Genomic DNA, 13,782 nt, shown 5'->3' on the forward strand with positions numbered 1-13,782 from the left:
AAGTCAAATGGTGAGAGAAAGATGAAAGCATGTCAAGAAATCCTTTTCACTCAAGGAAAGCAACCTGTACAGCACCAGTTGCCACCCCCCTGTGCTCCACAGGAGGAGGGGAGGAATTCATCCCAGAGACAGGCAGCAAGCAGCAGCTTTCCAGGTTCCTGAAGCAAGGCACAAACACAAGCTGTGAGCTCTTGTGCAAAGCTCTTCCTTCCCTTCAACACAACAGCTAAATTGAGAGCCAAGAGGATGGACAACCTGGGGTAAAAATAACCCCAGCCTGGCAGAAGCACCTCCCTATTTTGCTTTTTATTATTAGCCTGCATTTCTCAGTTCAGTGGTTCCCAGCTGCTTCCAGCCCTTTCCCCTTCCAGCAGGGCTGCAGTTTATCCCAGAAACCATCAAATCCTCAGCCCTCAGCTGCAGGTTGGTTTGCACCAGTAGCCCACCTGTAGGTCACATCTGAGCAACACTGAACCTTCAGATTCTCAGAACCCACCGTGCATCCTTCACTGTACCTCCAGATTTCAGGCAGAGTTGTGAAAAAGCCACGTCCTTCCCAAGTGCTAACACTCAGAGGAGGGCAAGAACTCTCCTTTTTGCTGGGGAGTGCATGTTATCAGTCCACTTTCCCTGCTGGGTGATCTTAACATGAGCTCTTCACCAGCCTCCAACGCAAATCCCAAGGTTTCCCTGAGCTGCCTGCAGTCCTAACCACGGTCTGTAGCTCTCAGCCATCCCGTTTCCATAGTTTCAAACACTTTTAAAGCCAAGGATCCCCAAGCCAACCTCTCAAACGCATCTCCCGCCTAAACTCAGCCCTCCAGATGCCTCTCAGCCACCTCTCATCAGCTGTTTTATACCAGCCCTGCAAATCTGTCTAAACATGTGCCATCACCCCTCTTCTCACAAGTTCCATGCCTCCACCCACGAGGTTTCTCTCTCCCATTACCAAATCCTGCTTTACATTAAAGACTTTGCCGCCTTGAAACTCATTAATTTCCACTTGAAATGTTCATTTGTGCCCGGGGTTTCCATTACAGGATCCTGCCCGGTTCCTTCTGCCATTTTCCTTCTACCACAAAAACCTTCTGGAGGATGGGGCAGCCCTGATCTCTCTGTTCCCCCCCCACCCCCCAGCTCCTCAAATTCCTTAATCCAAATTCCCAACCCAGCTGCTTTCAGCCTCCTCATCTTCCAAACCCCACATAACATCACCACCACCAACTGCTCCCTCAAAGGCCAAAAAGAAAAGGAGACCCTCAAGCAGCCTGAATTACACAAAGGGCATTTTAAAGGACAAACTTCAGCCTCTAAAACATCCTCTTTTAACAACTTCAAACTCCTCCCTGAACAGAGGATGCCCCATGAACAGGAACAGGGAGGCAAAGTGCCACCTTTTTCTCACCATCTCAGCAATGGGACACGAAGTTGTGAAGCACAAGAGCCCTCAAAAAGCAAAAAACACACCTCACTAAACCCTTTTCCTACATCAGGACAGCCCAGAGAGAAACATTTGCAGCTGGAAACCGTAGCCCAGCCGTTAATTAACAAGTTGTTTTTTTTTATTCAGGCTGTTCATCACAAGTCAAGCCCATGTGCTCATCGTTCCCATTAGGCTGGAGAAACTCATCCAGCACAACAGCAGCTCACCAAGGCAAACACATCTGCTGAACCTGCACATCCCTGAGGTTTTCAGAGCTATTTTTTTTTTTTTAAAAAAAAAAGCAACCCAAAAGCTTTTCTCCTTCAGACTAAAGCTTGGTGTACCAAAAAAAAAAAAAAAAGAAATAAGAAGCAGGCAGAAAATAATTATCTGTCCTATTTTGCAACGGAGAGAGCAGTGGCTAAGAAGTTTGAAGGCACAGAAGAAAAGTGGAGAATGAGAAGAAACACACGGAAAAAGAATGGAACAGCATTAAAAAAAGCCCAATCAGAAAAAGTCTCAAAGCACAGGCAGCAAAAGGCAAAAAAACCCAAAAAACAGGTGTGGGGTTTTATTCTATGAGGACCATCAGTTCAAAATAAATGGATTTTCTCATCTGCCCAGCACAGGATTGTACAGAAAAAAAAGGAGCAGAATGACCAAGGACAGATGAGGAAAGATGGGGCTTGAGAAGATACCAAAGAATAAGGTGGAGAAGGAGCCAAAGAGGTTGTAGCAAGTAATTCATATTCTGGTTTTGAGAAGACACTGATCCAGCTCTTTGTTTGACCTGCCCTCCCTTTGTATCTCAGCCTGGAGGGATGGTTTGTTGGGCTTTGTTTCTGGTCTGTCCCTCCTGAGGGTCTGTCTGTCTGTCTGTCTGTCTGAGCCTCTCAGCTCCTACTGCACCCACAGACACCATCACCCCTCCGTGGCACCAGGCAGAGATTCCTCAGGGAATCTGCCAGACTAACAGGGGAACATCCTCCCTGGTGGACACCAGCACTCATCTCAGAGCCAAAACACCAACCAACTGCAAAAAAAGGCGGTTCAAAAGCCTGCTACCAACAGAACCCCTGCTTGGAAGAGTGGAATTCAGAACTCCGGCTGCAGCTTCAAAAAAAGATGCAATTAATTATTAACCAACCTCCTTGGCTGCCTAAAAAGGGACCTGAATACACCGAGCTGCAGGTGCCAGAGGCAGGGAAAACTCAGCCAGGCCTCCCCACTGGAGGGGTGGTCAGAGGACATGGGAAGTGGTGCAGGGGATGGAGCACATGGGACTGTCCCCTGTGCAGCCACCCAGCACCACCCTGGGGAGCAGAGTCACCACCCTGGGCACCAGAGCACTTGTACAGGCACCTGTAAATGGGAAAAAAATGAGCATTTTTGTACAGAAGCTCCTTTTAGCTGCTAAGGGCTGCAGCAGGGGACGTGGAGGGCAGGTCAAGCATCACCACTGCCACAGGGCTTTCCACCTGTCTCCAGACCAGAACCCTTCATATACAGAGAGCTACATATTTATACAAGCTACTCGACATGCTGAAGGCTGTTCAGACGACTTTCCTTAAAGCTTCCCACCCTTCCTGGACATCTTCCCACTCTATTTTCACTTTCTGGATGCAAAACAAGCTCACCCCAACAAAAGGAAGGTGCATTAACAGCTTGGGTGGTACCGCCTTCTGTTCTAAAAAGATGGTGTCACCTGTGTCACTCACCTGCCAAGCCCTCCACCCCCCCAGAGCACCAAAACTGCCATTTCTCAAACCACCAAAGAGCAGAACAGGCCACAGCACCAAACCTCTACTCCAATCTGCATGGTTTTTGGAGATGCACAGCCAAATGTGATACAGGGCTGACTCTTAACACCAGTGGGAAGGCAGGAGGAATAACCACAGTTACCCAAAGTCACCCGTGGGTGCAGAAGAACTCCCTGGTTCCTTGCCACGGGTCTCACATTCCTAGAGGCTCTGGGGGTGACCCTACACACCAGGGGAACACCACCCAGGATTTAAGTGCCAGCTTAAAGTCTAGTTTGCAAACAGCAGCCAGAAGAACCCCCAAATGACACACTTGATGTGTGTGCTGAGCACGGACTCGAGGATCTCAAAGGGCTTTTCCAACCTTAACGATTCTATAGGGAATTCCATGATTCTATAGGAAAAATGCATCTCCTTGCCTTGAGCACTTCCAGGGATTCAGGGGCAGCCACAGCTTCTCTGGGCAACCCGTGCCAGGGCCTCCCCACCCTCACAGGGAAGGATTTCTTCCCAGCATCCCATCTAACCCTGCCTCTGGCAGTGGGAAACCATTCCCCCTTGTCCTGGCCCTCCAGGCCCTTGGAAATAGTCTGGCTCCACGGTTTTTGTCAGCTCCCTTTAGGCACTGGAAGGGTTTGAGATCCCTGCACCCCATCTGCACTTCCACTGCCTGCACTCTGTTAAAGCCTCTGAACACAAAAGGGTTTTAAGCTGCAGCTCCCTTAAAATCCCTGGAGGCACAAGGAGCACCCTTGGCTCCGACCATCACGCTCAGAATTTCATGGCTTACAAGGAGAACATTCCAGCTGACTGTTTCCCATACTCAAAGCACTTCAATAAAACACCCACACAGTGACAAGAATGAGACTTTAATCAGTTTTAAGTGGAGTTTTAACACTAAGAGATAAAGGGTTGTTAAACACAATAACAAACGGACATCTGATTTGTATGAGGCATTATCCTGTACATGTCATACTTGGTTTTTGTGTATTCTCAGTTACACACAGAGCCACTGTTGCACAGCACAATAGTATTTGAAGAGGCTGAATCAGAGTAAGGCTGCTTAACAGACTGATTTTTTTTTTTGTTTTTCTTTTAGTATCTATATATATATATGCTATATGAAAACAGACTGGAAATCTGAACCGGCAGAGAAAGGCAGCTCTGCCAAACGCTGCAGTTGGAGCCCCTTTTAGTGCACAGTCCCACCCCATCCATCTGCATGCACGACACTTCCTAACAGCATTTCAAAGGTAAACGAGGCACTTCGTGGCAACCACAGGCATCGTTAACATATTGCACACATTTGCTAGGACTAAACATGGAACTTGCACACCAGCATCCCGGGGTTTTTTGATCGTTACAAAGGGAGTTTTTTGTGGGGTTTGGTTTGTTTTTTTTTGGAATGATGCTGCGTGTAAACTCCACCTGGGTTTACGCCACGAGGGGAAATGTGGGTGTGAGTTCTGCAGCTGCCCTGCAGCAGCTGTGGCCAAGGTTTGGAGCTGGGGCTGCCAATGAGCAGGGGATGCTTTCAGGGCCTTACAGTAAGCTCTTACCAAAGTGATGCCTTCAAGTAGTTTCAGACATGTAAGCTGTTGCACATCCAAAAAGATCGGAGCGTACAAGTCCAGAAACTCAAGGAAAGATTACCTACAGAATGCAGTTCAAGCTAATTATGAATACTGTCATAAATAAAGTTTTAATAAGGACTCAAAAACCTTTCAGTCATAGTAATTCTTGTCAACTTCTATGGGGGTGGTAACTGAAATAAAGTATAGGAGAGTATGTATAATATATATTTATATATATAATATATATATATAATGCCATTTTTCCATTTCCAATGACTACACCATAAAATGTAAGCAAGGCTTCTCAAAGACATCGAAACATTCAAAAAAAAAAAAAAAAAAAAATCAAAACCCTCATTCCAACCTTCACATTCCAAAGGAAAAATAACAGTGCAAAAGCCCATCGCGCCATGATTTCCGATCCCTCAGCGTCCCAGGCTGGAACCACACTGACCCCACCTTTATTATCCAAAGCAGGACACGCAGCAGTGTCAATATCCAAATACTTTTAAAGCATCAACAGTTTTTGTTTATTTAGCCAACGCAACTTTCAACTGTTATAAACCAGACAAGGTGAAACGTGATTGGAAGGGTAAGAGTTCAATATTCGTGTCCCAAGGGAACCACCTCCTGCTCGTCATAGCACTGGGAATAACGAGTGCTGGAACCAGCAATCCTGATCCATTAAGCTATTAAAGTCTAATTAAACCTCTAAGTCAGAAAGTATTGACCAGCTTTGTTAGAAGTTAGAATCATGAATCTGATGAGCAAAACTGACCAACTGATACCAGACAAGAAAAAAAAAAAAAAAGCCCTTTATACCTTTGTTTACCAACAGTAATTACTGGAAGCCCTGCCTTGTCTCGTTCCAATTCCAACCATTAATGCTGTTGTACAGATTCCATAAGTAATTCCAGGTGAGAACACAGCTCATGAACTTCCCTGTCAGCACCAGTAAGTTAATGGGGGGTGGGGGGGGATGAGTTATATACTAAAAAAAGCATCCATTTGGGCTCAGCTCTTCACCATGTACTTTAGAGGGGACAATCTGGGCAGCTGCTTCACCTCTGGATGCCACAGCACTTGCACCCTGAAGTCATCTGCAGTCTGGGCATGACAATTACACACCAAAAGGGAATCTCAAGCCCTACCCTTGGCTAATATCCCTACAAACAGATAACACAACGCTGTCAGTTAGTGTACAAAACTAATTTGCTGGGTTTTTTTTTCATAGCAAGCAATTTATCTGGGACAAGTTCTGCTTTTTATTCTTCCTTTGCAGTGCTGAGAATTTACTGCAACACTCTCTATCGTGTGTAAGGTCTGCTTTTCAAACGTTGTAGGTACTGAGCATTCAAGTAAAATTCCCTAACAGTTACTGACTTTTTTTTTTTCTTCTTTTTTAAAAGTGTGCAAAACTGCAAAACTCATTGTATTAGAATGTGTAAGGTCAAAGGGGTGGAACGGCTGACAGAGGTTTGATTGAATAAATGCATCAGAAACCTTCAAAACAAACACTGACCTGGAGAATCTCCAATGACATTTCCTGTGCACCATTACAAAATATTTTTATATTCATGAGGAAATAATAATAAAAAAAAAAAAAGCTTGCAAGGCAGCACATGAAGTATTCACAGCAGGAATATGATTGAAAAACTACTAATATAAACGTAAGATGTTGACTGATGTCTGCACTAAGAGCATCTGACTTTTAGCACTGGCCTTGATTACACAGGAGATGGAGCAGCCTTTACAATTCAGGAAAAAAAAAAAACAACCCAATAAATCATTGTCAAATTTTGTAACCATTTGTTTTCAAGCTCCTATTTTCGTTGATAGCCTCCACATTTGTATGGTTAAGTCATTGTTGCTGTGTTTCCTTTTTTTTTTCATATTTTTTTGTGTGACCCCAAGAATTGGTCTCCCTTCCTGGCGCGGGTCTCGCGGGTGCGGGGAAGGTTCACTCCTGTCCCCCCGGTACAGAACCACAGAATCACTCCCCTCTAGCTGCCTTTTCTAGCACCATTACACTGAAAAAGAAAAATGAAAATGCACGAAGGACAAGCAGTGACAGCGGCGGCTCCTCCTCCATTGTCCCGGGTGGATTGGGGCAGCATGCTAAGGAAAGGTGCATGGAACAGCCGGGCACGGGGCGGAGGCCACGCTCCTTCCCGAGCATTCCTTTCCATCCCCCAGCCAAAAGACATGCATTAGAATGTAGGAAAACCTTCTAGAGACATCTCTTAGCCAACTGCAGACTTTTCTGTTGCCACACGAGTGCAAAAAAAGGGGCAGGATGTGAACCTGGAATTTTTTTTTTTGTCGTCGCTGTTGTCGTTTTCGGTTTTGGGACTTCGGTTGGTGACAGAACACAAAAGGAAAAATTCCTACGCATACACATTAGGTCTGTCTCCACTTTTATAAAACTGGAATAAAATGGGAAAGTGCCATGTTTATAGTTCCTAATTGAAGTTTTAATGTCCTTTTGACACAAAAAGGTATATACATATAAGAGCTACGTAACCTTCCTTTTTTCCCCCCGACTGGACAAGTGTCAAACCCTGTAGATTCGTAGGGCAAAACAAGATTGGTCAGGAAAGAATTGTTCCTATAACTGGTAATCTGACACTATGTCCTTTTGCCATTTAGAAAGGTCCTTTTTTTTTTTTTTTTTTTTCAGTTTATTCAAGTTTGTCTCTCTTCATGGTTGGTGGGGTTTTTTTTGTATGGTTTTTTTTTCTTTTTATCTCCGATAAAAAAAATATTCAGACTTTTGTAATCTGCGTATGCTGATCTTCATCAAAAGGTTCATTCTCTGGATCAGAGTCAGTGGTGTCAGAGTATCTATAATGATCAGGTTCATTGTCACTAACATCTGGTGTTACAGAAGTTGAACTGCTAGCCTCTGGGTTTGATGGCTCTTCTACTGTTTTTGTGAAAAATAGCTTCACCTGGGGAAGGAAAAAACAACATTTAAATAGGAAACCTGGACTTGAACCGAGCACAGGTAACAAAGCAATTTTTAACAGCTACACTGAATCACACGAGTGTTCCCCTCTCTCCAGAGACAGGTTTTCCAGCCTCTCCCTGCCACAACAGACAAAATAAAGACCTGGCCCAGCAGCAGGATTTTCCAGCCCCATTGTGCCTGCCTGCAGCAGTCACTGGTGCTCCTGAGCTGTAGCAGCAGGACACACCATCACAGCAGGCCAAGCTTTGCAATCCTCCTGCCTTCCAGAGCTCTGGGATTGTGGTAAGACTGCACAGGAACGAATAAAACACTCTCTAATGGGTGACTGGTGAGTGAAAAGTCTGATCCAAGCAACATTCCAACGAGCAGCTCTGACCATTACCTTCAAACCAGCACTGCCAGGGTCTGGCTGATATTTTCTGAGCAAGGTAGAAAATGCCTTTCCCACGTTTAAAACACTGCTGGCAATGGCTTGTATTCCCCAAGGCTTAACTCCCAGGTTAAGGTATTCCCAGACTCACAGAAGAGCTGGGGTTGGAAGGCACCTCTGGAGATCACCCAGCCCCACTGCCCTGCCCAGAGGAGCAGGTGGCACAGGAACATGTTCAGGTGGGTCTGGAATGTCTCCAGAGAGGGAGACTCCACCATCCCCCTGGGCAGCTGTTCCAGTGCTCTGCCACCCTCAACACAAAGAAGTTCTTCCTCATGTGGAGGTGGAACCTCTTGTGTTTCAGTTTATGGCTGTTGCTCCTCATCCTGTCGCTAGGCACCACCAAAAAGAGTCTGGAACAATCTTCTTGGCACCTGCCTTGGGGATATTTGTGTGGATTGATGAGATCCCCTCTCAGTTTTCTCTCCTCTAGCCTGAACAGGCCCAGCTCCTACAGTCTCTCCTCATAAGAGATGCTCCAGACCCCTCATCATCCCTGTGGCCCCTCTGCTTCCCACAAAACAGGTAAATCAAGTCAGGAATTAGTGTGTCAAGCTCAGAGCTCGTGCAATGCAGCTGCTACAGGGAAGATGCCACCTGGGTCACTGGCTCTCCTGCTACTTGTCTCTAATGGCTTTGAGAAATACCTGAAACAACCTGAAGGCTTTAATCCCAGTTCTCAACATCTATCAGCTTCCCAGAAAGCAGATAAACATCCAAAGCAAAGAACTTTGCTAAATGGTGGCAACACCAACACAGGGACTCACTCAATCTCTACCCAGCAGTTTCACACCATCCCTCCACGAGGCAAGACAGACAAATCAGAGCAAGTCATGCAGCTTTTCAGCTTTGTTCAGACAGAATATATACTGACCTTGAAGTTTGGAGAGAAATATCTGTTGGCTTTGTCTTTATTTGCTTTGTCTAGATCGTTTTTTGTTAATGTAAGGATTAAATATTCCTTATCATTATCTGAGCGCTCTGTACTGAAAATACCATCAAGTTCCTGATCTGCAACTAGACTTCCATTTTCTACTTTGTCTGAATTTTCATCCAGTCCTATGAAGAATGTATTTACCCAAAAGTGAAACATTTTGTCCTGGGGGAGGAAGAACACAAAAAACAAGCTTGCTTTAGTATTCACTAGTGGCACATTCATTAGACTAATATCATCATCATCTGGTCAGAAACAAACAGGTAATAACAGACAAAACTTGTTTGGACAACAGTACATCACTGGTTACATTGCATGCAAAGACATTTTCACCAAATCTCCTGCACAACACACAAAACTCTGCATTAATCAAGCTCAGTTTTAAGCAATCAAGCTTTCACAAGTCACTCCTTATCCAAAGTTGGGTTTACACCTACAATAAAAGCGGATGACAAGAAATTAAATAAGTCTTAAACTTGCAATCACAAGGCATAAACAGATTTTGTTTGCTTCACACCTTGCCAAGCAATTGCCAAACCTAACAGACAACACAAGTAAACCAGCTCAGGTGAGTTAAACATTGATAATACAGAACAGTCTACCCCCCACCAGAAAGCTTTCCTTTATTTTTATACAGAAATAGCTGTAACTGAGCAAAACCACCCTACAAACCCAGGACTCCTTTAGCAGTGGATTCATTACTGCTTTCCTGAGGTGGTTCCTACCAGTCAGACCTTTGATGACCAGTACTAAGAGAAGTCAGACTCAGTGTCTGCTGTCCTTCTGCTCAGCAGGAGGTTTTTAAGGAGGAGCTGAGGCAGGGATAGTTGAGGTATATCCAGCTTAAGGAGAACTTCACAGATGACCAGCAGGTACAAGTTTGGTTACCCACTCTGACACTGGCACAGCTATACCTGCACAAAGAGGCAAACCATCACTGTCTCAGTGATTTTAAAGGCTGGAGAACCAGCTGATATTGGCCAGAGCATCACACACTCCCCACTCGGACTGGCAGGGGAGCGTCTCTCTCCCTGTGTGCTCAACAGGTTTTGCTCTTGGCTGGACAAGCTCTGAGGGTGATACACCCAGGAACTTCCCCTCAGCAGCTCCATAGGATGCACTGAATGCCCTTGGTTTAGCTCTCCACCTCTTGCCCTTCTGCCCCACAATGGTCAGTATTGCTGCATCCCTGCTGAATCTGCTGCTCCATTCCAGAACCTTAACTTACATCCACCTGCCTCAGAAATCAATAAAAATAAGTACACAAATCCTGGAAATTCAGAAGTGTCTGATCAACCAACTTCTACCTGCCTGCCTTCTCTACCAAAGGTCAGCAGCCCCATTTCCAGTGTTTCAGGTAAAGCCTACAAAAAACCCTTCCAGCTTGTGTGCATTTCTGTGAGCGCCCGAGAGACTCCCAGCCTGTAACAAAGGGCAATGGCAGAGACAGAAGTCAAATAATTCAGGCAGAAACACTTCTGGAAGTTAAGAAGTTACCCACTTCACCACAGGCCTCTCCAGCACCTTTGGGAATCAAGCTGATCTGCCAAATTTACAGGCTGCAATTACAGTTGTGTTGGAAGCCTTTTTTCTGGGAACACTTTTGCCACTGGTGCAGGTCCTCAGTGCCACCTGTGTCACCTCCAGTGTGCAGCACACGGATGGAAAGTGGCTCAAAACAGTGGAAGGAAGCAGTGCCAAAGAAAACCAGGCCCCTGGATGTGAAGCAATGCCAGCAGAAGGCATGGGCTTGTCATGCCTCACCTTCAACTCCAGCACGGGGGCAGAACCAGGAAGGATTTACTTGGCATTTGAGGGCCTGCCTGAACAAGCAACTGCAGGGACTCAGCTCCACAGACAGAGGCTGGAGAAGACAAGACAGATGACAAACTTCTTGCTAGACAGCTTTTAATCTGTTTTCCTTGGGATAAATTTCCAGAGGTCTTCAGGGACTCAAACTAAACAATACAACTCAGCTGAGCTGGTCATTTTTCCTTTTATCTCCCTCCAGCTTTGTAAAGCACTGGGTTATTTTCCTTTCTTTCCCACTACAGTAACTTAATTAGCTTAATAAACTGAGTTCACGGGTCCTGGAACATGGCACAGTCACTCAAATTGAGGGAAGACTTGGTCAGGTTTTTTAGAATTAGCTCCTATGGGTGATAACAGTGTCACTGTTTGCACTGAATAAACCTCCTTATTCAAAGTGAGGATTCAGCTAAAGCATCAGACTCCAAGATATTTCATGCAAGACAACAAAGAAAGATGATGTAATATGGGCCAAAGATAGGAATTTTTAAAAATCAAGGCATGAACTGAATTTGGGCTTTATATAGCAAATCAAAATACCAGACCAAGTGCTCACATAAGACAATTTAATGAATAGGCTTCTGAAAAAGAGTATTGGAGACTGTTTTTCAATGTGTTTTGCTTCACTTCCAGTTACATCACAGACATCTGTCTTAAAAAAAAAAAAATCGCAGCTGTACTTCTTCCATAACCAAATCTGTACCATAAAATCTACCAAAAAAAGCTGATTTAATCTCCCTATTGTGACACACAGGACTACTCCTACCTCGTGCAGCTCCTCAGCTCTCACTGACAGAAAAACATTCTTCACTCCAGAGCTGGGACCTGTCTCTAACAGCAGGCTGAGACCCAACCCAAGATCATTTAAGCCATCAGTTAGGAGTTCATATCTCCTCCTCAGAGTTTACTTTGCAGGGAGATCTATAGGCCCTTCCAGTCACTCTGCAGCAAACCAAGGGGTTTGGAGATGCTGTCCAAGACATGGAGATCCTGTTTTAGCCTGTTCCAGGCTGGCCTCAGCCCTCCCACAGTCATGGCTGAGGGAACTTCTTGTACCATTTTCAGATCAACAGTTCAAGTCTTCTGACATTTTCAGAGTTCATTCTTCAGTGTTTGCCAAACAGCGACTGCCCAAAAGTCTCCTTGAACTATGAAGCAGAACTTCTCATCTCCAGACTGGAGAGCTGAAACACAGCTGCTCTAACAATGCTGTTAGCCCTGCCCACGCTGGAGACTGGCACTAAAACACCACTGACTCCTACAAAGTAAACCCACAGCAGCATTTCCCTCTCATCTGTACTGGGAGGACTCCTGAAAAAGGTCTCCTTCACCCCCAGGCTCTGGAGGCAGGAAGATTAGAAGATCTTCTGTATTATTTTTAAACAGACTCTCATTGAACCAAGTGATCTAAGGATACTCTGAAATACTTGAAAATTATCATGTCAGCATCAATAACTGGAAGAAAAAAGGCTCTGCACAGATACAAGGAAGCAAACCTAGAGAGACTATGGCAGCAGTCTGAGATGGAAGAACAGTCAAGCTACAAGGCAGGACAACAAAAAGCCACGCTCCAAAAAAAATCCCCCAGATTGCTAAATTCTATCCATCAGAAATTCATACACAATAACTGTACTGGAGCCCCAAGCCATTTTGTTCTCATGTGGGCATGCATTTCATTCTTGAAAGGAAGTAGCTACATCACACTGAAGAAATGGTCTGAGAATAAAGTAAACAACTTGATTAGACAAGAAAAGACCAAAAGCTCTGGACTTCCTAACTGATGCCAGGTGGCAGAGACTGTGGAGGAGCTGAAAGAGGGAAACTTTTCCAAAGCAGTCACCCCCTTACCAACAATCCTTTGGCTGAGGTCAGCCCTCAACAGCCACCAAAATTAACTTTTGCCATTAAAAGGCAGGACGTGTGGCTGTTTTAAGTTTCACACTGTCTCTGCAATATTAGGTGCTTAAGGTCCCCTGGTTGTTCCAGTTAGATTTGGTTTGTGCATAATAATTTATCCAAAAAGAGCTTGATCAAACTTCAGGAGGACCCTCCCAACTAGAGAGCTCTGCAGGTAATGCTGCTGCTCTCCAAAGGATTAAGAACTTTGGAAGCAAGTAATGCTGAAGGAATCTGGGGCACTTCAGCTGAGGTCGGTGCTGTCAAACACCAGCCCAGGCCCAGCAGGAGGACACAAAAGTTTTCCTTCTCTCCAGAGCCTGAGTCACAGCCATTCTTCAGCCTGAGGCTCAGAATGGATCAGGAGTAACACTTTTAATTGATCTTATTAGGTTTTTTTTATTATATTAAAGTTAAAAATGCAGACTGGTAAATATGGGATGTCTTTTAAGACTTGCACAGCTACCCATAAATCTGCTAACAGAAAACCTGGGAAGGACAAGAACCAGAGACAGGCAACAGACTTGGAATTCCACCTTTCATAAACCTGGTGACTAAGCCAGAACCTCTGGAAGATAAGATCCTGTTACTCCTAATTATACGGCTCCTCATGAATCAGGTGATCCCTGCGCAGAGGTGAGCTCTGGAACACAAGTCTCCCCACTGGAAGGCCCTCACTTTGGGGGTTTTGAGTAAAAGCTGTGCAGTCAGTTGATCTAGAAAAGGAACAGGCAGAGAAGTGAAACACTTGGACAGAGAAATGTGTACAACCTTGAGCCAAGGTAGGTTTTTCTGTCACCAGTATTCACCTTTGCCCTGTTCCCACCTTTTCATGTAACAAGCTGTCAAAGGACCATGTGGAAGGATCTGCTCCTGCCTGTGTTTCCAGCAGAGCTGAGAGAGGTGATCTTACCAGAACTGGGGAACATCTCACACCTATTTCCTTCTAGCCTCCACTGGTACTGAAAGTTGAGGCAATCAGATA

At 45.0% G+C, this 13,782-nt stretch overlaps 1 protein-coding gene across 1 annotated transcript in view; it reads right to left on the minus strand.

Moving 5' to 3' along the window:
• Positions 1 to 4,036: 4,036 nt before the first annotated feature.
• PTEN (phosphatase and tensin homolog) overlaps positions 4,037 to 13,782 on the minus strand; it is a 47,141-nt gene continuing 37,395 nt past the window's right edge. Inside the window, exons 8-9 of the mRNA XM_064662166.1 lie at positions 9,033 to 9,257; positions 4,037 to 7,708 (exon numbers count right to left, since the gene is read on the minus strand). Coding sequence (XP_064518236.1) covers positions 7,523 to 7,708; positions 9,033 to 9,257 — 411 coding nt within the window. The 3' untranslated portion in view covers positions 4,037 to 7,522. The remainder of the gene's footprint in view (positions 7,709 to 9,032; positions 9,258 to 13,782) is intronic.

This window comes from Pseudopipra pipra, chromosome 8, assembly GCF_036250125.1.
Source record: "Pseudopipra pipra isolate bDixPip1 chromosome 8, bDixPip1.hap1, whole genome shotgun sequence".
In the NCBI taxonomy this organism is placed as follows: domain Eukaryota; kingdom Metazoa; phylum Chordata; class Aves; order Passeriformes; family Pipridae; genus Pseudopipra; species Pseudopipra pipra.